We start from the raw sequence: 27,074 nt of genomic DNA on the forward strand, positions 1-27,074 counted from the left end.
TTTGCTCTAGTTTCCTTCCCAGTTTCCCCAATTCTTCTCAGCCTCCCCCTCCTTCCCTCCTCATCCCCCCTCCCCCCCCACCCCGTACTGGCGCTCAAGGGTTAAATTGGGGCGGAGTCCAGGGATGAACGACAGCCGCAGTCACCAACTGGAACGGGGCGAGCGAGAAGAGCTGGGTGGGGCCACGGGGCAGAGGCGAACCCACACGCCCCCAGACCCCGCCCCGCAGCTGGAGGCCCCGGGTGGAACGGCATGGGGCGGGGCGCCAAGGCTTGGCGGGCTCGGTGGTTGGGCGTCCCGGCAGCCGCTTGAGGCACGGGGCGGGGTCGGCCGGGGCCTCCTCCCTCATTCCCTCCGCGGGGCCGAGTCGCCCGTCTCTCCCGCCCCTCCTCCTCCCTTTTCCACCCCTCGGAGTGGAGCTGCACTTGCGGCTGCTCCCTGCTCGGTCCCACCCAGCCTCCGTCGCGCAGGAACGGGTCCCTGCAGCCCCCAGCCGATGGCAGGACAGTAGCCGCCTGTCAGGGGTCGCGAAGGGCTGAGGCAGACGCGGCGGCTCCCGGGCCTCAGAGAGTGGGTGTCTCCGGAGGCCATGGGCTACCCCGAGGTGGAGCGCAGGGAACTCCAGCCCGCGGCAGCGCCGCGGGAGCGCGGGAGCCAGGGCTGTGGCTGTCGCGGGGCCCCTGCCCGGGCTGGCGAAGGGAACAGCTGCCGGCTCTTCCTGGGTTTTTTTGGCCTCTCGCTGGCCCTCCACCTGCTGACGTTGTGCTGCTACCTAGAGTTGCGCTCCGAGTTGCGGCGGGAGCGGGGAGCCGAGTCCCGCCTTGGCGGTCCCGGTAACCTCGGCACCTCGGGCACCCTGAGCAGCCCCGGTGGCCTTGACCCCGACGGTCCCATCACCCGCCACTTCGGGCAGCCATCCCCGCAGCAGCAGCTGCTGGAACGGGGAGAAGCTACGCTCCCCCCAGACGCCCAGGACGGGCACCAGGTGAGTCACTCTGGAGGGGCAGGGCCCCCTCTCCATGTGCGCAGGGCGGGGGCCCGGGGAGGACTTTGCCACCTCGAGCCGAGTTCGACGGCGGGATCGGGGAGGGGGCGGGCGAGCTGGGGAGCGGTCGCCCCGGGACAGGTTGTCCTCGGTCCCTGGCCCAGCTCACCCTGACTCTCTCAGGACCCCCGGACTTGGGAACTCTGGCCGGCGCCCGCCGCCCCCGGCTCCGGCTGCCTCGGGAAAAGTTGGCGGCGCTCCCGGCCGGGCCGCTGCGCGAAGGTGCGGGCGCTGCCCCCCGGCTGACTAACGGCAGCAGCCTGGCCCTTCTGCTCCCGGTGAGATTCTCCGCCCGCGGTGCTTGTTTTTTCGTGTCCAGAGCTGATGCCAGCACTAGCAGCAGGCTCTCGTTTGGAGTTGGAGCTGTAAACAGCTGTAATAACTGCTCCACGCCTGTTGAAACAACTTTGAACCGTGTTTTCGGCGCCGGGGTGCTGGTGCACTGACCAGATCGTGGGCTTGTTCACACTTACCTGCAATTTGAGACGGATTGTCCTCGGTGTTCTAGTGAGGATCAGCGCCCCTGAGGAATTCTGGTAGAAATATGCCGTCTTGCTAGACAACTTCTGAAACAGCAATTTAAAAAATCTTTGGAATAAAACTCACCCTTTGCATGCCGGTTCTGACTCTTTTTGGGGGAGTGGTGTGGGGAGGGTTGGTGTGAAGTGTCTTCACTCCTGCTTGCTTGAGAGCAGGAATTTACTGATGGAATAATGACTCAAGAGTAGTCTCCCAAGAGCAGTTTTTTTGGTTTGTTTTGACTTGTTTTTTAATACAATCTTTATGGTGTTTGTGCCCTGGTTAGCAAACTGTTAGCTTTAGTGCTTGTTTTCTACTTTTTTCTAGCTCTTTATTTAAGGAAATTTAGTGCACTTAAAGTAAGTATTCTCTGTTTGCCATATTTTGTCTCATGTAAAACTTAAGAGAAGCAGCCAAGGATCCTTTTGAGGTGGTTAAAGAATAACAGTCAATTTGTTCCTCTTGGGGAAGAGGGCAAGTTGTGCAAATAAGTTCCTTGAGGTGAGTGACCCAGGCCTTCTATATTTACTACCACATCCAGAGTCATTGTCATACTCTGTAAACATTATTCGTGCTGCTTTGACCACCCATCCAAAGCTGGTGTCACATTCATGATAATGCTTTAATATTAGGGCCGACACAGTTTCTACATTTTGCGTTGGAAGGTTGTCCTGAGCCTTAAAATGTTTTGCTAGCACACTTCAACTTATATAACAGCTTATCAAAGAAGATAATCAGTAGACATGCTTCTCATACTTGAAACTTTAAACACAGTAGCTAAATGATAATTAACTAGGATTCTGGTTCCCTTTATCTATCCACCTCCCAACAACCCCCCCACCCCCCCACCCCACCCCCCCACCCCGCGACTATGCCCAGTAGAAATACTTAGCAGCTGAACATTGGTTTTCTGTGAAAAGATGAAGGAATTGAACTTCCTTAGTCAAATGGTGGCAAGGCCTTTTGGCATTCAGAATGGACAGACCCCTGTTTGTAGGCTGAGGATTAGTAGAACAGCTGTATTCTGGGGCTTCTGTGATGGTGTGGGATTCTCATAGGGTCTGTAATGGCATTTAGTTGCCTTTGCGTGGTGCTTCAAATAGTTCTGTCTAGGTTTAAATACAGTGCCCTATCTTCTGTCCTTTATTTTTTCCGTTTTAATCTTTTCGAGAAGTAATAACAAGCATACTGGCTTCTTACATTTGCTGACATCAATTGGAGTCAGAGTTTTTTAGAGTTATGAGGGGCCATGAATCCATTTGATCATTCCCCTTGGAGAACACATAGTTCCTATGGGGGAAATGACTTGTCCAAGGTCATACAACTCTGATCAAAATTAGAATGGAAGTTGGTCTCTTTACTCCTAGTTCAGTGCCCATTCCCCTATAATATACTACTTCCTGGAGCCTTTTGTCTGGTAGCTGGGTAGAGCTATGGAATTTTTGCAAAGGAGAGGGCTCCGATCTGCATCATTTTCTTCTACTCTACCTACATTTTGGCCAGACTAAGTTTAACCATGTATTTCTTATTCTTCCTGAACTTCACTTTCAGGAGAATTAGAGTATACTTTGAAGGAATTTTAGCCCAGATTCAACATAAGTTTTTCTTGAGGGTGTTAGTTTTAGTATACCAAGAAAATTTTAAAAAAAAGGAAACATTGATTGGCTATTAAATTAATACGGCTACATCTTGGGTAAAATTTCCAGTGCCCTGGTGCACCCTCTGCTGGCTTTGCAAAGACATTTAATTGCAGTATTGCTGACAGTCAAGATTCTAAGTTGTGCTGACAGAATCTGATTCATAAATAAGGAAGTAAACAGCCTTGTGGGATTTGGCCACGTAGGTCATATTTTTATATTTTAGTTTTCAACACAAACAGCTGCTGTTACAGCAGCTCTTAGATGGAGAGGAAAAAAGATAAAAATATACACCCTTCAATGAGCAGAACATTTCAGGTTTCTCACCAGTTTATCTGCAAGGAGTGAAGGCAAACTGATGAGAATAAATTGCAGGAAGATCTCATGAGACCAAGTGGGCAGAATAGTCAGAGGCACTTCATTGTATAAGGTCATGCAAACCTATTCATGCTTATGAGATGATGGGCTCAGTTATGACTCAAGAAAGGGATCTAGAAGTCACTGAAGATGTATGTATGTCATCCCTCAATTTAAAAACTTTAAAAACAGAATACAGAAGGAAATTAGGGCAGTCAGGATACATAGCAGAGAGATCAGCAAAGTTCTCCTAGGGACTTATTAGAAAAGCCTTCCCAGTGGGGGCACAGTTGCTCATGATAAAAAATGAAAGGGTCACTTTGGACCTTCTGGAATCATACCTGTCTCCTTCAGCTGGAGTAGCTGAGTATCTGTAGGTTTATCTGGATACTCACTGGAGATGGTCTCAGGGGCTAAATACATCTCATCAGTCTCTGAGTTAGACAATACACAATATTATTGTTAGAGTAAAAAAGATTAAAATAAAAATCACTGTTTATCTGTCTATGAAGAAGTTGGCCCGGTTGTGATTGTGGTCCTCAAAGCCGAGAATATGGTGGGCATTACCAGGAAGGGTGTTGAAAACAATGATGAAACAAAACTCTTATCTTTTCCATGTAAAAGACCAAAAGTGGATTTGCATTCACAATCATATAGGTAATTCTGGTGGCTGCCCATCAAGAAAAACTTAACAGCTGATACAAATCCCCAGAAAACAAATTAAATTGATCAAAAGGGTGGAGGGGGCTTCCCTGGTGTCACAGTGGTTGAGAATCTGCCTGCTAATGCAAGGGACATGGGTTTGGGCCCTGGTCTGGGAAGATCCCACATGCCGTGGAGCAGCTAGGCCTGTGAGCCACAACTACTGAGCCTGCGCGTCTGGAGCCTGTGCTCCGCAACAAGAGACGCCGCGATAGCGAGAGGCCCGCGCACCGCGATGAAGAGTGGCCCCCGCTTGCCGCAACTAGAGAAAGCCCTCGCACAGAAACGAAGGCCCAACACAGCCAAAAATTAAAAAATAAAAAAAAAAAAAAGTTGGAGGGACTTTCTAGTTGTTTTTTCAGTCTGGAGAGAGAGGTTGAGAGAGGGTTATGATCAAAGTCTACTAAACCATGAGAGAGATGAGTAAGGTTAATATACTGGTGTAATTTAACAATCTAGTTCAATAAATAGAAAGCCTGCTATGAGTCAGCCACTATATTAGGTATTAGATATCTTTTAATAGTTGAAAGATTATTTTGTGGGGGAGGCAAATAAAGGTAGTGTCTCATTCAGATGATTTCCCCAAGAGAAGCTCTAACTGAAACTCTAAGGTTTAAGTGTTTAGAAAAATATGTTTGTGTAGACTTATAAGGGTTTATTGGGGACTGTTAGCAATATTTGGAATATGTCCCTAATTATTTGAGGTGATGTCATAGAAGTCAACCTTAACTTTGCACAAAACATCTCTGGTTTAACGAGATAGGACATTAGTATATCTAGATTTGATGTTAATTATTAAGGCCTGTTGATCAAGAAAATGACTAGGAATCACTAAATCCAAGAATTTTTTAGGGGAGTGGGATCCAGATAAGATCATTTTCTATAGGTTTAAATCTAGATTTTTCAGTGTGACATGCAAGGCTTTTGATCAACTGGCTGCATTACACCTATCCCATTTTCTCTCTTACCAATTCTACTCCTGCAACCCACCTACCATATCCTGTCTTGGAATCATTCTCCAGTTATTGCTGTTATTGTGTTTAATAAAACTTGTGTCTTTATATTAGATCTCCTCGGAAATCTGCCTTCCTTTTTGTCTTTTTCCACCATACTTTGTACACAGTGCTGATTATAGTTAGGGTACGTAAACACTTGTTGGCTTGAATATTATTTGGGGCCTTTAGAGATGTTCATGTAAAGCAAAGGCATTTGTAACAGGCCTATTTTCCTCAGGCCTTGCTAAGCCTGTGAATTGTCAACTGTGCTTAGGTGAGTAAATAGTTCCACTGGCAATGTTTCACTGGTTTCTAGAATCATTAGATAGTAAAATGGAGAAGAGCCCTAACTACATTACCTCTATGATGGTGCAAAAAGTTTTCTGTAATGTATTATTTGATGTTTTGTTTTATTTGCATGTAGGTCTCATCTTTCTTTCTCTCTTAGATCTTGTGAAAAATAACTTGTAATTTATCTGTGACTACGTTATAGAGAAGATCTCTTTATACTAGAGAATTTCTGAAGCCATTTAATCCCCAAGAACATGACCAAAAGAAACCACTTGCGTTGCCTGCAGGGTGGCCCTCATAGAGGACCAGTTTTATCTGACTAGTCTATAAATACCCATCACTTAGCTCTTCATTTCTTTTTCCCTCACTTTTCTATTGAAGTGTAACATACATACAGAAAAGGTCACAAATCATAATTGTACAACTGGATGAATTACTGTAAAGTGAATACACTAATGTTACCAGAACTCAGGTCAAGAAATAGAAATAGCATCTCAAAACCCCCACCTTATCACTATACCATCCTCCTCCAAAGTGAATGACTGTCCTGATGTCTAACATCATAGATTAGTTTTGCCCATTTTGAACTTGATATAAATGAAATCAAATAGTATGTATTTTGGGGGGGAGCTTTTTTTTTTGGCTCGATGTTATGTTTTTTGATATCCATGATGTTGCATGCAGCTGTAGTTTTTTATTTGTATTTTTGTATATTATTCACTTGTTTGAATATACCACAGTTTATTCATTCTACTGATAATGAATATTTGGATTGTTTATTGTTTGGGGTTATTATAAATAACAGTACTATGAATATTATTATACATGTCTTTTGGTTATATGTACTTGAATTTCTGTTGGGTATATACCTAGGATTGGAATTTCTGGGTCATAGGGAATGCATATTTTCAAATTTATGGATAATGACAGCTTTTCTCAGTGATTGAACCAATTTACATTCCCACTGGCAATGTATGAGAATTCTAGTTGTTCTACATCCTTGATAATACTTGTTATTATCACTCATTAAATTATAGCCATTCTGGTGGGTGGGTTTGTAGTAATATCACATTGTGATTTTAACTGGCATTTCTCAGAAGACTAATGCAGTTGTACTTCTTTTCATATGTTTATTATCTATTTGGTTATCTTCTTTTGTGAAGTGCCTATACAAGTCTTTTGCACATTTTATTGGGTTGTTTATTCTTTTCTTATAGATTTGTAGGAATTTTTTATGTACTCTGGCTACGAACCACTTTTGAATTTTTTTGTTGCACACTCTTCCCAAATCTCTTTATAGTATCCATTGATGAACAGAAGTTTTAAATTTTAATGTGTCTAGTTTTTCAGTATTTTCCTTTATGGCTAGGGTTTTTTGTGTTCCATTTAAGAAGTATTTTCCTACCTTGAGAGCATTTAGATATTCTCCCATATTATCATCTAGAAGCTCTATGCTTTTGCCATTCACATTTAGATTTGCAGTCCACCTGAAATTGATTTTTGTGTATGGTGAGATACAGGGGCCAAGTTTTGTCTTTTCCATATAGATATTCAACTGACCCAGTGCCATTTATTATAGGGAATGTCTTTTCCTCCCCATTTCTCTATTGTGTCACCTTTGTCATAAACCAAGTGTCTAAATATGTGTCAGATTGTTTCTGAATTGTTTGTTCTGTTCTATTAGTCTATTTTAAAAATAAATTTATTTATTTATTTTTGGCTGCGTTTGGGTCTTTGTTGCTGCATGTGGGCTTTCTATAGTTGCGGCAAGTGTGCTTCTCATTGTGGTGGCTTCTCTTGTTGAGGAGCACAGGCTCTAGGCGCACAGGCTTTAGTAGTTGTGGAATGCGGGCTCAGTAGTTGTGGCTCACGAGCTCTAGAGTGAAGGCTTAGTAGTTGTGGCGCATGGGGTTAGTTGCTCCACAGTATGTGGAATCTTCCCAGACCAGGGATCAAACCCGTGTCCCCTGCATTGGTAGGCGGATTCTTAACCACTGTGCCACCAGGGAAGTCCCCAATTAGTTTATTTGTCATTGCACAAATACCATAGTCTTAATTATTGGACTTTATAATAAGCTCTTGATATCCTTCTACCTTGTTCCTCTTCTTTAAAAGTATTTTGGATGTTCTTGGCCCTTTGCCTTTCTGTATCTGTTTTAGAATCAGCTAGTCACATCTGACCAAAAAAAAAAAAAAAAGTAATTCTTAAGAGAATAACATCAGCAAGATGGTGGATTAGGAAGTCCTGGACCATCCTTTCCCCCACAAACACACCAATTCAGCAACAATTCATGGACAAATTCCCTTTGTGAGAAACCCAGGAACCAACTGAAAGGCTCCTGTACCCAGGGCAAACATGAATCCAGACACACTGAAACCAGTAGGGAGATTTGAGACAGCCTCTCACCAGAGTCCCTGCCACCACCACAGCACCATATGATAAGGAAGAGAGCCCCTAGCTTCCAGCTTCTCCTAGGGAGGGAAGGGATTGATTCACACATCTAGCACCCCAAGTTTTCTGAGGAATGGTTTCTGTCCTGCCAGTCTTAGAACTCTGATGGATCTCCCTAGGGGAGAACAGAGATGGTGACTTGGGCTGATAGACACCATAGATCTTTCCTCCTGCTGAGCACAGAGCAAGAAGACAAAAAAATCCTAGCTCTCAACATTCTGCTGGGGAAGGAAAGAATTTATCTGTGCATCTAGTGCTTCAACTTCTCCCGGGCTGCCCAGAGAACTGGCATCTGACTTGCCACGCTAGGAGCTTTAAAGGATCTAGCACATTCTAGCCTCCTGGGGGAGAACAAGACAATGGTTGGGACTGGTAGATACCATATATCCTCCCCCCTGCTCAGTAAAGAGTGAGTGGACGAAACATTCCAGCTGTCAGCTTATTCCTGGAGATGGAAGAGTAGATCTGTGCATTCAGTGCCAAAATTTCTCTGGGACTGCCCAAAGAACTGGCATCTGTCTTGCCAGGCTTGGAGCTCTGATGCGTCCAGCACAGTCCAGCCATGTGGAAGAGAATGGAAATGGCATTTTGGACTGGTAAATGCCGTAGCTCCTCCCCCTCAGCACAGATTGAGTAGAAAGAAACCAAAGCTTCTTGCTTCTCCCTGGGGAGGGAGAGAGTTGTTAGAGGCCCTCAGAATCTCTGACTAGGCTAACTGGTGGAGATCTTCTCCAGTGCAAGGCTAGTCAGTCCATGAAGACTGGGAGAGGTACTTGCTTTGTGTAATATGCAGACACCAACATAGAGAGTAAAGGAAGATGAAGAATCAGCAAAGAAGTTCCAAATAAAGGAACACATTAAGTCTCCAGAAACTGACCCTAATGAAACAGTTATGAGATTTATCTGACAGAGAATTCAAAATAAGTGTTATAAAGATGCTCACCAAGATCAAGAGAACAATGCATGAACAAAGTGAGAATTTCAACAAAGATATAGAAAATATTTGAAAACTGCCAAACAGAAATCATGGAGCTAAAGAACACAGTAATCGAACTGAAAAACTCATGAGAGGGATACAGCAGCAGACTAGACAAAGCAAGACAAAGTATCAGTGAACTAATGTCACTGGAAATAATTCAGTCAGAGGAACAAAAAGAAAAAAGAATGAAAAAGAGTGAAAAAGCTTAAGGAACACCATCAAGTGGACCAGTAGGGGCAGTAGGGGAATCTCAAAAGGAGAAGAGAGGGAAAACTAGAAAGCTTATTCAAAAAAATTAATGGCTGAAAACAATCCAAATCTTGGGAAGGAAATGGACAACCAGATTCAAGAAGCCTAAAGGACACTGCTAAATAAATAAACCCAGAGAAGTCCACACTAAGACATATTATAATTAAATTGTCAAAAGTTAAAGACAAAGAGAAAATCTGAAACTAGCCAGAGAAAAGGAACTTTTCATATACAAGGGAACCCCCAAAAGACTATGAGCAAATTTTTCAGTAGAAACCTTGCAGGCCAGAAGGGAGTGGGATGATATATCAAAGTGCTGATGGGAAAAAAAAAAACCCTGCCAACCAAGAATACTATACCTGTCAAAAGTAAAGACAGATAAAGACATTCCTAGACAAATAAAAGTTGAGGAAGTTCATCACCACTAGACCTGCCTTACATGAAATGCTAAAGGGAGTATATCAACTTGAGATGAAAGGATATTAAACAGCTACATGATAGTATAAGAAAGTATGAAACTTGTTGGTAAAGATAAATATATAGACACATACAGAATACTATATTACTGTAATGGTAGTGGATAAGTCACTTTTATTTCTAGCATAAAAGTTAAATGACAGAAGTATTAAAAGTAACTATAAGAATATGTTAAAAGACACAATATAAATAGATGTAAAATGTGGGAAAAATAACACAGTGTGTATGGGGAAGAAGCTAAAATGTAGAGTTTTTGTATGCAATTTAACTTGAGTTCTTATCAGATTAAAATAGACTGTTAAAAGATATTTTAAATCCCAAGGTAACCACAAAAAATACCTGTAGAAGTTACAAAAAAGAAAAAGAAAAGAATCAAAGCTTATAAACACACAAAAAAATAAACAAAACACAAAGAAAGACAGCAAGAGAGGAAATACAATCAAAAGACTCTCAAGACTAACAGGAAACAACAAAATGGCAATAGTAAATCCTTCCCTATCAATAATTACTTTAAATGTAAATAGATAAAACTCCCTCAGTCAAAGACATAGAGTGGCTAAAAAGATAAAAGCAAGACCCAACTATATACTTTCTACAAGAAACTCACTTTAGATTTAAGGACACAGATAGGCTGAAAGTGAAAGAATGGAAAATGATAGTCTATGCAAATGGTAACCAAAAGAGAGCAGGGGTGGCTATACTTATATCACACAAAATAGACTTTAAGCCAAAAACTCAGACAAGACAAAGAAGGACATTATATAATCATAAAAGGGTCAATCCAACAGGAAGATATAACAATATAAATATATAATGCACCAACATCAAAGAACCTAAATATATAAAACAAACGTTGACAGAATCAAAGGGAGAAATAGACAGTAATACAATTATATGGGAGACTTCAATACCCCACTTTCAGTAATGGATAGACCATCTACACAGAAGAACAATAAGGAAACAGAGTACTTCAACAACAGTATAGAATGAATGGACCTAACAAAAATATACAGAACATTCCATCCAACAGCAGCACAATGCACATCCTTTGCAAGCATACATATCTTTCTCCAGGAAAGATAACATGTTAGATCACAAAACAGGTCTTCACAAATTTAGAAAGATTAAAATCACACCAGGTATCTTTTCTGAACACAGTGGAATGAAACTAGAAATCAATAGCCAAAGGAAAACTGGAAAATTCACAAATATGTGGAAATTAAACACTACACTCTTTAACAGCCATTGGGTCAAAGAAGAAATCAAAAAGAAAATTAGAAAATACCTTGAGACAAACAAAAACAAAAATACAATATACCAAAACTTATGGGATGTAGCAAAAGCAGTACCAAGAGGGAAGTTAATAGCCATAAATGTCTACATTTAAAAAGAAGAACAATCTCATATAAACAACCTAACTTTATACTTCAAGGAGCTAGGAAAAGAAGAACAATGTCCAAAGTTAGAAGAAGGAAGGAAATGACAAAGATTAGAGCAGAAATAAACAAAATAGAAGATAGAAAAATCAACAAAACTAAGAGTTGGATTTTTGAGAAGATAAACAAAACTGATAAACCCTTAGCTAGATTAAATACAAAAAAAGAGGACTCAAAATCAGTAATGAAAGAAAAGACATTAAGACTGATGGCAAAGATATAAGAAGGATTATAAGAGACTACTGTGAACAATTAATTGTATGTCAACAAATTTCTGGAAACATACAACCTACCAAGACTAAATCAGGAAGAATTAGAAAGTCTGAACACACCTATAACTAGTATGGAGATTGAATTAGTAATCAAAAAGCTCCCAACAAAGAAAATCACAGGGCCAGATGGCTCCACTGGTGAATTCTACCAAACATATAAAGAAGAAATAGCACCAACATTTCTCAAACTCCTCCAAAAAAATTGAAGAGGAGGAGCACCTCCAAACTCACTTTATGAGACCTGCATTACCCTGATACCAAAGTAAGACAAACAAACACACCAAAAGAAAAGAAAGCTACCAATATCCAGGCCAATATCCCTGATGAATATAGCTGTAGAAATCCTCAACAAAATACTAACAAACTGAATACAACAATATATTAAAAGGATCATATACTATGACCAAATGGGATTTATTCCTGGATGTAAGGATGGTTCGACATATGAAAGTCAATTGATGTGATAAACTACATTAACTGAATAGATGCAGAAAAAGCATTTGACAAAATTCAACACTCTTTCATGATAAAAACTCTCAACAAACCAGAAATAATAAGAAAGTACCTCAACATAATAAAGGCTATATATGAAAAGCCCACAGGTAACATCATACTCAATGGTGAAAAACTGAAAGCTCTTTTTCTAAGATGAGGAACAAAGCAAGGATGCCACTCTCATCTGTTCTATTCACTGATATAGAACAGATATCATAGAAGTTGTTGCTTGAGCAATTAAGCAAGAAAAAGTAAAAGGCATCCAAATCAGAAAGGAAGAAGTTAAATTGTCCCTGTTTGCAGATGACACGGACTGATAAACAAATCCAGTAAGGTTGCAGGATACGAAATCAACGTACAAAAATCAGTTGCATTTCTATATACTAACAATAAACTATCTGAAAAGGAATTAGGAAAACAATCCCACTTATAATAGCATGAAGAAGAATATCATGCGTAGGAATAAACTTAACTAAGGAGGCAAAAGACATATATTGAAAACTACAAAACATTGATGAAAGAAATTAAAGAAGATACAAACAAATGGAAAGACATTCCATGTTCATGAACTGGAAGAATTAATATAGTTCAAATGTCCATACTACCCAAAGCAATGTACATATTCAGTGAAATCCCTATCAAAGTTCCAATGCCATTTTTCAAAGAAATAGAACAAACAATTCTAAAATTTGTATGGAACCACAAAAGACCCCAAATATCTGAAGCAATCTTGAGAAAGAGGAACAAAGCTGGAGGCATCCCACTCCTGATATCAAACTATATTACAAAGCTATGATAATCAAAACAGTATGGTGCTGGCATAAAGACAGGCATATAGACCAATTGAACAGAACAGGGAGCCTAGAAATAAATCCATACATATACAGTCAACTGATCTTTGAAAAGCGTGCCAAGAATACAGTGGGGAATAGTCTCTTCAACAAATAGTGTTGGAAAAACTGGATATTCACATGCAAAAGAATGAAATTGGAACCTTATTCACAAAAATCAACTCAAACTGAATTAAAAACTTAAACATAAGACCTGAAGCTGTAAGACTCCTAGAAGAAAACATCAGGGAAAGCTTCATAAGATTGATCTTGGCAATGATTTCATGGGTATAACACCAAAAGCACAGGTGACAAAAGCATACATAAACAAGTGGGACTACATCAAGCTACAAAGCTTATGTACAGCAAAGGAAACAATCCACAGAGGGAAAAGGCAACCTATAGAATGGGAGAAAATATTTGTAAACCATATATCTGAGAAGGGGTTAATCTCCGAAATATATAAGGAACTCCTACAACTCAGTAGCAAAAAACAAGTCTCAATAACTTGATTGAAAGATGGGATAAAGACTTAAATAGATTATTTCTCCAAAGAAGACATATAAATGTTCAACACATATATGAAAAAATGCTCAGCATCACTTATCATCAGGAAAATGCATATCAAAACCACACTGAGATATTACCTTACACCTGTCAGGATGACAATTATCAAAAAACAAAAACAAAAACAAAAGACATTAAGTGTTGGTAAGCATATGGAAAAATTGTAACCCTTGTATACTATTGTGGGGCATGTAAAGTGGTGCAGCCACTGTGTAAAACAGTATGGAGGTTCCTCAAAAAATTAAAAACAGAGCTACCATGCAATTCAGAAATCTTAATTCTGGATGCTTATTCAAAAGCTTTGAAATCAGTATCTCAAAATGATATTTGCACTTCCATGTACATTACAGCATTATTCACAATAGCTAAGATGTGAAAACAATAGAAATGTCCACTGATACATAAATGGATATAGAAAATGTGGTATATACATACAATAGAATACTATTCAGCATTAAAAATGAAGGAAATTCTGCCACATGTGACAACATGGATGAACCTTGAGGATGTTATGCTAAGTGAAATAAGCCAGAAACAGAAAGGCAAATACTGCATGATTCCACTTATATGAGGTATCTAAAGTAGTCAAGTTTATAGAATCAAAGAATGGAATGGTGGTTTCCTAGAGCTGGGGGTGGGGAGAGAAAATGTGGAGTTACTAATCAACAGGCATTAAATTTCACTTAAGCAATATAGGTTCTAGAGATCTGCTGAAGAACATATATATAGTCAACAATAATGTATTGTACACTTAAAATTTTGTTAAGGGGGTAGGTCGCCTGTTAAGTGTTCTAACCACAGTAAAATAAAATTAAGGGAAAAAACCCTCCTGGGATTTTTGTTTTGATTGGATTGAATCTAAAAATCAGTTGAGGGAGAACTTATATCTTTATAGTATTGAATCTTCCAATCTGTGAATATGGTATATATCTCCATTCATTTAGATCTTTAATTTTTCTTGGTAATATTTTATAGTTTTGTATGTAGAACTCTTGTACACCTTTCATTAGATTTATTCCAAGGTATTTGAAATTTTTGAAGCCATTTAAAATGTTATCTGCAGTCGATGCTGTGATCCATTTCCTCAATCCATGTCTTGGTCGAAGAAAATTGTCTCACCCAAGGAGATGCTTCCTTCCAGGTCATCCCACATCCAGTCAGTGCCTGATTAATGAGGAAGTATAAAGGCTTGCCCCTTCCTCCCCAAATCCAGAAACTTTTGAAGGGCCATACCAGCTCCAGAGCTATGTATGAATTTGGCTAGGGTCTTTTGGGGATTGCTTTTTTCCTCTTACACATATGTTGATCCCAAAAGCACTTCCTAATAAAAGTAGTGCTTGATAATCTATGTCTCCCAGTCTGCTTCACAGGAAAACCAACCTGGGACCATATCATTTTAAAATCTCATTTTTAAATTGCTTCTGGCTGATGCTTAGAAATATAGTTTATATTTATATATTGACTTTGTATGCAGCATTGTGCTGAACTCATTTATTAATCCCAATAAATTATCTGTAGGTCTTGTGGATTTTCTACATACACTATCCCACTGTGAAAAATGACAAGTTTTTTTAATTTTTTCCTTTCCAATATGTATACTTAAACATGTTTTTCTTACCTTATTGCACTGTCTTGAACCTTCAGAACTATGTTGAATAGAAATAGCAATAGCAGGCATCTTTGTCCCATTCCCAATCGAAGAGGGAAAAGTGTTTAACATTTCACCTTTAGGTATAATGTTTGCTGTAGTTTTTTGTTTAAGTTTTTTCTAGTTCTTTATCAATTTAAAAGTTCTTTTTTAGTCTTGGTTTACTGAGAGTTTTGTTTTAATCATGAATGGATATAGCATTATATCAGATGGTTTTCCTGCATCTATTGAGTTAATTATATGATTTTTTTCCCTTTATTCTTTTAATGTGGTGTTAAACCAACTTTGCACTTGTGGGATAAAACATACTTAGTCTTGATGTTTTATTTGTTTATTTATTTAGGACTTTCAGTTTATTTTATAATTAACTCAGGTTGTCATATTTCTTCTCATATACAAAATGCAAAGCTTAGAAATTAAGGCTTTGACATTCATATAGAATCATCTGTAATAATCCTGTTTGTTTAAAGAATATCCATTTGCAAACATTTACAGTGGGTGACAGTCTACATTATGTCCTATCTTTTGCTACATTCAGCACTTACCTTAGCTCTATTCTAAGCATTGATATATAATTTCATAATTCTGTTTGAAATGCATACTGTTATTTCTTTTTCTTGATTTCATTTAGTTGTATACATTTCTGATCATCTGAATATTTATTTTCCTTATAAAACTATATCATCAACATAAAGAGATGCTTGAGATTGCCTCAGTGTTCAAGTTTGCTTGTTTTTCTTTTTCCCAGCTTTTCTTCAGTTGTCCTAAATATAATGTATTATTTATTTTATATATTGCTGAGTTAGTTTGCTAAAATTTCATTTAGGATCTTTGCATCTATATACATGATTGAGATTAACATGTAATTTTCCTTCCTCATCAGGTTTGGACAAGGTCAAAATGTTCTTGTAAAATTAGTTGAAAGTGTTTCTTTTTTATGTTTTGTCTGTACGAGTTTATGTAATATTAGTAATATTTCTTCCTCAAATGTAGTGAAGCATCTGGGCCTGGAATTTTTTGGGTGGAGGAAGGGGAGATTTTAAACTCTGGATTTGCTATCTTAATAGACATAAGATTTTCAGATTTTCTGGTTTTATTCAGTTTTGGTAAGTTTTGTGTTCTAGAAATTTATTTAGCAAAAATTTTAAATTTATTCACATAAAGAGTTTCATGATATCCTCACTATCTTTTGTTTAATTGTGGTAAAATATACATAACATGAAACTTACCATTATAACCATTTTTAACTATACAGTTCAATGGTATAGAGTACATTCATAATGTTGTGTACCCATCATCACTATCTATTTTCAGAACTCTTTCAATCCTCCCAAACAGAAAATCCATACCCATTAAACAGTAAATCCCTATTTCCCCCTACCTGTGGCCACTGGTAGCCTCTATTCTACTTTCTGTCTCTTTGACTTTGCCCATCTTAGGTACCTCATATAAGTGGAATCATACACTATTTCTCCTTTTGTGTCTGTGTTATTTCATCAATGTTGTGGTATGTATCAGAATTTTATTCTTTTTTAATGGCTGAATAATATTCCACTGTGTGTGTGTGTGTGTGTGTGTGTGTGTGTGTGTACACCATATTTTGTTTATCTGTTCATTTGTTGATGGACATTTTGGTTGTTTGTATCTTTTGGCATTTGTGAATAATATTGCTATGAATATTGCTGTTCAAGTATATGTGTCCCTGCTTTTAGTTCTTTTGTGTGAAATTGGTGGATCATATGGTAATTCCATTTAATTTTTTTGAAGAATCGCCAAATTGTTTTCCACAGTGGCTGCACTATTTTATATTCCCACAAGCAATGCACAGTTTATTCCATACCCTACCAACATGTGTTCCAATTTCTCCACATCCTCACCAACACTTGTTATTTTTTATATTTTTGAAAATAACTATCCTAATAGGTGTGAAGTCTTTTCTCATTGTGGTTATCATTACCTGTTTTAAAAACTTTGTTTTAAAATAATTATAGATTCAGAGGATTCTTACAGTGGTGTTACAAAGAGATCATGTGGATCCTTTAGCCAGTTTCCCCCTTTGGTTACATCTAATGTAACTATAGTACAGTATAAAAACCAGGAAATTTATGTAGATATAAAGTATGTGTATAGTTCTATCATTTTATCACATATAGATTTTTGTAGCCATCGTTGCCAAATACAGAACTGTTTCAGCACTGCAGAGATACCCCTTGTGCTGTCCTTTCTATTCACATCTCCCACTCCCTATTATTTCTAACCCCTGACAACTAATCTCTTCTCCATCTCTATAATTTTGTCATTTTGAGAATATTATATAAATGGAATCATACAGTATGTTAACATTTTGAGGTTGGCTTTTTTTCACTCAGTATAATGCCCTTGAGATCCATGCAAGTTGATATGTGTATTGGCAGTTTGTGTACTATAGTGTGTTTAAATCATTAACTTCTAATCTGTATGATCTGTAGTGTTTTCCCCTTTTCATTCCTGATATTGATTATTAGTGTATGCTCTCTTTTTTCTTGGTTAGTCTTCCAGGAATTTATTGTTTTATTAGTTGATTCACACTATGGATTGCTTGATTTCTATTTCATTAATTTCTGCTATTATCTTTTAAATTTTCTTATTTCTACTTCCTTTGGCTTTAATTTGCTGGTTTAAAAAACTCTAATTTCTTGAGAAGATGCCTACATCATTCTTCTTTTCTAATATATGCATTTTAGAATATAAATTTCTCTCTAAGCACAGTTTTAGCATGTCATATAAGTTTTGATATACTGTATTTTCATTATTCAGTACCAAAAGTATTTTCTGATTTCCATTGTGGTTTCTTCTTTAGTCTTTTTAAGTTTATATATTGATTTCCAAACATGGAAATCTTTTTTTTTTTAATTAATTAATTAATTTATTTATTTTTGGCTGTGTTGGGTCTTCGTTTCTGTGTGAGGGCTTTCTCTAGTTGTGGCAAGCGGGGGCCACTCTTCATCACGGTGCGCAGGCCTCTCACTATCGCGGCCTCTCTTGTTGTGGAGCACAAGCTCCAGACGCGCAGGCTCAGTAGTTGTGGCTCACGGGCCTAGTTGCTCTGCGGCATGTGGGATCTTCCCAGACCAGCGCTCGAACCCGTGTCCCCTGCACTAGCAGGCAGATTCTCAACTACTGCGCCACCAGGGAAGCCCCTGGAAATCTTTTTGTTATTGATTTTCAGCTTAATTCCACTGTGGTTAGAGGACACCTCTGTATGATTTAAAGTATTTGCTATTCATGGGAACTTCATGGCCCAGTATATCGTCAATTTTTATAAATTCTCTGTGTGTAGTTGAAAGAATATATGTCCTGTAGTATCAAACATGTATCAAAATGTATCAAACATTTGTCTACCTGTTCTATCAGTTGCTGAGATATTTGTGTTAAAAATCTCTCATGATATAAAAGTTGAGAAAACTCATAAGAGTAGATGGAAGAGAATTTTCTGAGATTTAAAAAAATTTAATCAGGTTCAGCTGATATGTTTTCCTGATGCTTTTCTATTTTAATCCATTAAACCAGATACATGAAATAAAAATCTCTCATGATAATTATGTATTTATCCATGTCTTCTTTTAGTTCTGGTAATTTTTGTTTCATATATTTAGAGATCATGTTATTAGGTGCATACAAATTTAGTACGGTTATATCTTCTTGTTGAATTGAACCTTTTATTATTATAAATGTCCCTGTTTATCTCTAGTAATGCATATTACCTTAAAGTCTGCATTGTTTGATATTAATATTGCTTCTTTCTTTTGGGTACCATTTGCATGATATATCTTCCATCTTTAAAATATTTAACCTTTATGTATATTTTAAATGCATCTCTTGTAAACAGACATAATTTCCTTTTTTAATTCAGTCTGTCTCTTTTAACTGGCACATTTAATCAATTTTGATTTAGTAGAATTAATTATATATTGTCTTTAAATATGCCACATACTGTTTGCATTCTATTTATCCTGCCTGTTCTATGAACCTTTTCTCTCCTTACTGCATTCTTTTGGATTTTTTTACTCACTTTTTAAAATCTTTTGTTAACTTTGTAGATATACATTCTTTTACTATTGGCTTAGTAATGATTACAGCATGCATTCTTGACTTATTATACTCTGATATAAATTGGTTCTTTGACCTCTTCCTGTACAGTGAAAAGGCCTTATTTACCCCCTGCTAACTATATGCTATTGTTGTTTTGTAATTTAATTATCTATATAATTTAAACTGCACATAACATTGTTGTTATTGTTTTATAGTCAATATTCATTTAGATTCCCCCATGTCTACCCTTTTCCTTACTCTTCATTCCTTCTTTTCTTCCCAAGCTTCTGTCTGGGATAATTTCCTTCTGCCTAATAACACCCTTTAACATTCTTTTTTATGTGTTTCTGCTGTTGATAATTTTTTTGTTTTTGTTTGTTTGAAAGTATGTCTTTATTTCACCTTCATTTTTGAATGACATTTTTACTGGGTATAGAATTCTAGGTTAGCAGTTATTTTTCTTTCAAAATTTTGAAGATACCCTGTCATTTCTTACTGGCTGCTATTATTTCTGCTGGGAAATCAGCTGAAAATTTTATAGTGTGATTTTCTTTATATTTATCTTCATTGGGGTTCAAAGAACTTGGATCTGTGGCTTGTTTTTTGTCAGTTTGAAACATTCTCAGTTATTATCTCTTCAGATGTTGTTCCTGCCTTATTCTCTTTTTACTCTTTTTAAGATTCAGTTACAATCTCTTTAAGAAATTTTCTCTGTATCTCTGATGTCTCTTAAACAATTTTTTTTCTAAATTCCATCCTTTCTTTTCTCTGTATTTCATTCTGCATATTTTCTTCTGACTTACCTTCCAATTCATTGATTCATTAGCTTTGTCTAATCTCCTGTTAAACTCACCCACTGAGTTCTTAATTTCACTTCTCACATATATTTTTTATTTCTAGAATTTCCATTTGGTTCTTTTTAAAAATACTGTTCATTTCTTTGCCATAATTTATAATTTAGTCTTTTCTTTTTTTGAACTTATTAAGCATAAGAATTTGAAATTCATCATTGGCAACTCTATTATCTCAATCCCTTAAGGTATATTTCTGTTGTCTATTGTTTCTCTTGATGGTCTATAATTTTCCTTGTTTCCTCAAATGCCTGGTTAGTTTTGGTTGAGTGGCAGACACTTTATATGAAAAACTATAGTAGAGCTGGTTTGAGGCCTCAGTTGTTTTAATTTTTATCCAGAAAGGATTTATGCTCACCTCTGGCAGGTGGTTATGGGTAGTAACAATCCCATATCACCTTAATCCAATTTGAGACTGAGATAATTTGAAGCTGTCCTTTATTTTAGACTTCTTTTAAGTATCTTTCCTTTCTCAGTTGGAACCGAACATCTGAGGATTTTTCTATGGTTCCCCCTCATGATGGGCCCTGAATTCCTATTTTTGCCATTTTAGCTCCATGAGCCTATCAAAAGCTCTGCTGTCTCTAAGCTGACTCTTCTGTGATGAGCCAGTGATCTGAGGAGAAAAACAGCCTCTCTGAGTTTTCCTTTTATCCTGAATCTTGGCTCCATAATACTTCATTGCTTTGTTAGAACGTGGATGCCTTTAAATATATGTATTATTTATATTTTATCCCTTTTTTCTTATTGTTTTCAGCAGGAAATTTGGTCTGAATTACTTAGTCTTCCATTACTAGAAGCAGAATCAGTTAATCATTCCTTCAATAAGTATTGATCATCTCCTATGTATCAGGCACTGTACAAAGCAGTGAAGAGGCAACTGTTGAACTTGTTAGAGAGGATTTTTGCTATCATAGAGTTTACAGTCAAGTGAACAGGCAATTATAATACAGTATGATAATGCAATGGTAACGTTAATCATAAGATCTGGAGCACGAAGGAGGAGTACCTGACCCAGACTTTTGAAATCAAGCAATGATTTCTGGACAAAGCATTTTCTGAGCTTAGACCTGAAAAATTAAGTAAGAGTTGTCTATGATAAGACTGTTTTAGGCAGAAGGATTAACATGTGCAAAGACTTGGAGGTGAGAGATAATATGGCCTATTCAGGGAACAGAAAACTCAGCTTCTATAAAGCTACAGTTATCAAGACAGTGTGGTACTGGCATAAGGATAGGCATATAGATCAATGGAATAGAATTATTTGTTTAGAAACAACCCTTACATTTATGGTCAATTGATTTTTGACAAATGTACAAAGATTTCACTGGGAGAAAAGATACTCTGTTCAACAAATGGTCCTGGGACATTTGGACATCCACATGCAAAAAGATCATCTTAGACCCTCACTAGGCACTGTACCCCCAAATTAATTCAAAATGTATGATAGGCTCAAAGGTAAGTGCCAAAACAATAAAACTTTTAGAGGAAAATACAGGAGAAAATCTTTTAGACTTTGGACTGGACAAGGATTTCTTAGGTACAACACTGAAAACACAGTCCAAAAAAGACAGAAATTGATATACTGGACCTCATCAACATATAAAAACTTCTGTTTTTCAAAAGAAACATTAGTACATAAATGTGACAGACTAGGAGAAAATGTTTGCAAAACAAATATTCAATAAAGAATTTGTATCCAGAATTTACAAAGGACTCTTAGAACACAATAATAAGAAGGTAATCCAAATTTTAAAAATGGGCAAAAGAAACAAATATTTCAGTACAAGAGATATTCAAATGGCTAAATAAAAAATACGTGAAAAGATGCTCAACATCATTATCCATCAGGAAAGTGCAAATTAAAACCAGAATGAAAACAAAAAAAAAACAAAAAAAACAAAAAAACCAACCAGAATGAAGATAAATACGTTGTGATCTCACTGATATGTGGAATCCAAACAAAAACAAGCTCAAAGATACTGAGAACAGATTGGTGGGTGCCAGAGGCAGGGGGTGGGTGTGGGTGAAATGGATGAAGACAGTCAAAAGGTACAATCTTCCAGTTATAAAATAAATAGGTCATGGGGGATGTAATGTACAGCATAGCAATTACAGTTCATAATACTGTGTTACATATTTGAAAGTTGCTAAGAGAGTAGATCTTAAAAGTTCTCATCACAAGAAAAAAATTTCTGTAACTATGTATGGTGACAGATGTTAGCTAGACTTACTGTGGTGATCAATTCACAGTATATACAAATATTAAATCATTATGTTGTACAGCTGAAACTAATATAATGTATGTCAATTATAACTCAATTAAAAAATTTTTTTAAAAACCACAATGGAGTTACCATTTCACATTCACTAGAATGGCTATAATGAAAAAGACGATAAGAAGTAGAGGTGTTGAGAAGTGGAAACCTTTATACACTGCTGGTGGAAATGTAAAATGATGCAGCTGTTTTGGAAAACAGTTTGGAAGTTCCTCAATACGTGAACATAGAGTTACCTCATGACCCAGCAATTCTGCTCCTAGGTATATACCAAAGATAACTGAAAACATATGTTCACACAAAAACCTCTGCACAAATGTTCGTAGCAGCATTATTCATGATAGCCAAAAAGTGAATCAACTCAAACGTCTAATGGGTAAACAAAATGAGGCATAATATTCTCTACAATGGAATATTATTCAACCGTAAAAAGGAATGTAGTACAGATACATGCTACAACATGGATGAACCTCAAAAATATTACACTAAGTGAAAGAAGCCACCACAAAAAAACATAATGTATGATTCCATTTATGTGACATGTCCAGAATAGGCAAATATGTAGAGACAAAAATTAAGTTTGTGGATAGGTGGTGGAGAAAATGGGGATTAAGTGAATATAGGCATGAGAGAGCTTATTGAGGGAGCTTGTTGGAGGGATGAAAATATTCTAAAACTGATTTACCACAGTCAGGGTGGTTGCAGTGGAACTGGAAGGAAAGGAAACGATGGAAGAGATAGCATGCTTATATAATTTGGTAAAGTTACTAAAAATCACTGAATCACTTAAAATGGGTAAATTCTATGGCACATGAATTATATGTCAATAAAGCTGTTATTTTAAAAAGTGTAAGGCACATAGAATATGGTCAATAAATGTGTAAGAGGTATTGGTTGTTTCTGATACCTATCTTTAGAGGAAGAGAATGTTCAAGACTGTTCACCCCAATTACCCTGAGATCTATCTCCCCCTAATCGATGTGTCCAGGACCCCAACCCAGAATCAACTCGGTAAGGAGCTCCAGGGGTGGGGATTTGGTCATGTGTAATTTTAAAAAGCTCTATAGGTGATTCTGGTGTGCACTCTAGGGTGAGAATCTCTGACTCATGGAATTGTGCATGACTTGGTATGGTTAGAAGCCAGAGTGCATATGGGCCCAATGGCTACTTGCATTAGGGTGGGCATACACTAATCAGGAATCTTGGCACAGAATGACCTCTGTCTCTGTTTCTCTTTCTCTTACTCATTCTGTCTGAAATAGCTAGCTATTCCCAAGTCCTACTAAGAATCTTTTCCAGAATTGTAGGGTTAAAATATATTATACAGATCATCTGTTGCAGTGGTTCTTAACCAAGAGTGCATCTTAGTCTTACCTAGGGAACCTTTTCAAAATGCACATGTCCCTGACCACACTCAGACATATGTCATCAGAATTTTTAGAGTGGGACCATGAGCATTTACTGTTTGGAAAAAAGGCTTCTCAGGTGATGCTGATGCTCATTTCATTTGAGAACTAAGGCTCTAAAGGAAGAAATGAAGGAAAGAGTATAAAGGAGATAACATTTGGTTCCCTGTGACTAACTTCAGCTCCCCTGTTATGGATCATTTGGTCTTTATCTGTGATACTACCTTTGAAGACTACTGGACCGTGAGCTTGGGTGGTAGTGAATGCTTAATGAACGTCTCTCTGTAGAATACCATTTGGGAAATCAATTCATAAACTCTGTGTCTTTGGGGGAAGAGAAGGATCTCAGTTGCCAATTCCTTAGCTAGATAATAGTCCTGTGTGCTTGGAATAGCCAAGGGAGGAGGGTGGTTCCTTGTCTCCTATGGCTTCACGGGGACTCCCCTGCTGCTCGCTGCTGAAATTACTTTAAAATTATAGGTTGCTGAGTAAACTTCCCCATGCACGTCCACCTGTCAAGGGCCTGCACTTCAGTGATGAAGAGTAATTTTTATTGGAGTGATGGCATACAGCAGGGGTTGAAACTAAACAGCCATAATGAAATTGATTTTCAAAAGACTACTTCTGAATTTTATTTTGTGGTTTGTGGGTCGTTATTCGTTTCATCCTGCCATGCCAGTGGTCTACAGGGGCAGCAATAGCTTGAACATTTGTAAGGTTTTGGATCAATCCACATGGCTCTGTGCCTAGAAGCATTACATGCTTCTAAAGCACTTTTGCTGTGTAGTCTAAATGCTTAGTCTGGGGAAACTGAAGGTGTTTTTGTTTGTTTGTTTGTTTTTGTGGAAGAAGGTTCTTAACACTTGTCATGGTTAGTCAGACTGAGAGGAAGAAAGAAGAGGGGCAGAGTTCATGAGTTCCCTTGACTCAACCACGCCTTCACTGAGTTCGTATTATGTACAAGACATATTGCTATTGGGGATTCTTTTCCTTAAAGCTGATTTAGCTAACAGAGTCAACCAAGGAGTACAAACCTACGTTGTTCTTAGTGATGGTAAACAATTCCTTTTGGTGCAGTTTTGTTTCTGCTTGGATTTCCAGCTGACATCTCAAATTCAACAAGTTAAACTGGGCTTATCTCCATTCTTCCCCTCTCTGTACCCCCAACCCCAGCACACTGAATTTTACAAAATTAAACCCCAGTTTCATTCTCTCAATCATTCAGGCATGAAACTTTGGAGGCTTTTTATTCACTTCCCTCTTTCCCTTGCTACTCATATTTGGCAATCAATTGCTAAGTTGATTCATACTCTGTGGAGTTGATTTATACTGTTCATGATATCTCTTGATTACTCCCTTTCTTTCCAGTTACTCTGTAACTACTCTGGTTGTGTTTGGCATAGAGGATCTTCAAGGTCCCTCCCAACCAAGAAAATTTGTGATTCTGCCTCAGTTCCTAATTACCTCACTCCTGCAGTGGTTGTCCAGTTGAGAGTTGCTTTATTCTCTACTCCATATGCACACCTCAGCTAGATTACTTTTCTTCAAGTGCCACTTTGTCATGTCAACCCCTCCTCAGAAATCTTTTGTGTCTCCATACTGCCACTCTTCAAACTTCTTAACCTGGCATTCTAAGCCCCTCTGTATTCGGGCTTGAGCTGCTCTGCCACTCTTCTTGCTACTCAGCATCTGAATCCTGTTCCATCCAGACCGGTCCATTCATAGGTCTCTCACATTCTGACCTTTGTTTACCCATTCCCCAAAGTAGAATGTCCTTTCTCCCAACTTGCCTCTCCGATCCCTTCAGGTCCTTAACAGCTCAACTTAAACCTTACCACTAAAGTGAATTCTTCCTTGCCTACCCATCTCAGCACTTCTCTAAACCCCTCATTTGACACTACGTTGTGTTGTAGGTTATCTTGTTCCCTCAAATAGATGGGAAGGTTTTCAAAGGCAGAGACTGAGTGTTATACTTCTTTGTATCTTCTACAATACTGATCTGTACTCCTTTAGTTAAATATGAAAGTAAATCTTAACATATTAAAACATTCTTCCTAATATTGGACTCTAAAACACAGTTGTACTCATTTATTGAGGGGAATATCATGCTACCATAAGGATCGGGTGATTTTTAATGGGGTCTGTCACTAAGGCTTCTTTTCTTTTAGAGCCCTGCTTAAGGTTAAACACCCTCACAGAGGGCATATTGGACCCTAGAGCCTCCACCTGCAGTTCCTTTCCTTCCTTCAAATCTTTAAAAGCCTTCCATATAGCAGGCATTCATATTCCACTTTGACCTGCTATGTACTTCTTGATTTCCTCAACCCAGCAAGTTTTTGCCTTTACAATGGCTTTGGAATTAATCTCCCCCACATACTAGTAAAGGTACCTCAATTTCTTGGCCTTCAGATTCTAACTGATTTGCCAGGTCATGGGAGGCTCCATACCATAGTTTCCTTTCAAGTCAAAGGCCCTTCTCCATCATATATCAGAGTTCCTTAACCTTGACCTTGTTTGTATTTTTAACAATATCTCATTTAATGTGTAAATATGGGTAAACACTTAAGGCAAGGGCTCTCCATATCTTGTATAACATGAAATATGCCAGTGTTCCCAATAATAAAGGCCTAGGGAAAAGCCAGAGTTGTGGTTAGGTGCGTGTGCACCTGTTGTGAGTGTGTGTATGTATGTGTGTGTATTTGTGTATGTGTGTGTGAGAGAGAGAGAGAGCAAGAGAGATTGATTGTGTTTGTGTATGTATGCATTTAACTATTAAACACTAGAATTCTATTCATTGGGAAACGTTGTGTTATATATCACAGCTGTGTAGGTAATATAATTTTGCCTTTTGACATCATCCCAGTAAAAGAAATTTCAGAGTTTTTCCCATCTTTTAGCAGGACTCACAAAGCGTATGGTTTGTGACCTGAGGATAATGACATTATAATCAACCACAGACAATGTGTATATAGATTGAAATTTGTGCCATTAAATTATTTAATTAAACAAATAATTACTCGGTTCGTACGGATAAAAACATAAGACTAAGTAGTACTACTATTTCATAAAGAACTCTTTTACACTTTCGATTAACTCATTTTCTCCTCAGCCCCTGCCTTTATCTACTCATTCACAAACAGTCTAGTTCTCCTTCTACTCTGGTTTCCACCTTCAAAACCAGAGTTGCCTCATGCTTGTTTTGGAGATTTGTATTGTCCGGGAACTTGTGGAAAGAGTACTGGAATGAATTCTGGCTCTTCATTTAGCCAATTAGCACATTTCAATGTCCTTATTTGTAAAATGGGAAAGGTAATACCTTCCCTATCTCCTTCACAGTGTTTTTCTGGGGATCAAATACAAATATATGTAAAAAATATAAAACTGTCCAGTTATTATTTAGAGGGCTTATTGATAAATATCTTTTTGTCTCCTTAATTGTGTAAAACTTTTATTCTGATTGTTACCTTATATATTCCATGTAGTTGCCCCATCTGTTGACAAAAATTCACAAGAATT

General features: G+C 37.8%; 1 protein-coding gene across 6 annotated transcripts in view; it reads left to right on the forward strand.

Moving 5' to 3' along the window:
- Window positions 1-253: 253 nt before the first annotated feature.
- Window positions 254-27,074, forward strand: part of EDA (ectodysplasin A) — a 362,785-nt gene continuing 335,964 nt past the window's right edge. For 4 of the 6 annotated variants that reach the window (XM_082376685.1, XM_082376686.1, XM_082376687.1 and 1 more), the window contains exon 1: window positions 254-985. In XM_082376685.1, the coding sequence (XP_082232811.1) occupies window positions 590-985 (396 nt within the window). In that variant the 5' untranslated portion in view covers window positions 254-589. Of the gene's footprint in view, window positions 986-1,168; window positions 20,179-27,074 lie in introns of those variants that run through there. The other 2 variants (XM_082376690.1, XM_082376689.1) reach the window with 2 other exon arrangements.

This window comes from Balaenoptera borealis, assembly GCF_965194805.1.
Source record: "Balaenoptera borealis genome assembly, chromosome: X".
Taxonomy (NCBI): domain Eukaryota; kingdom Metazoa; phylum Chordata; class Mammalia; order Artiodactyla; family Balaenopteridae; genus Balaenoptera; species Balaenoptera borealis.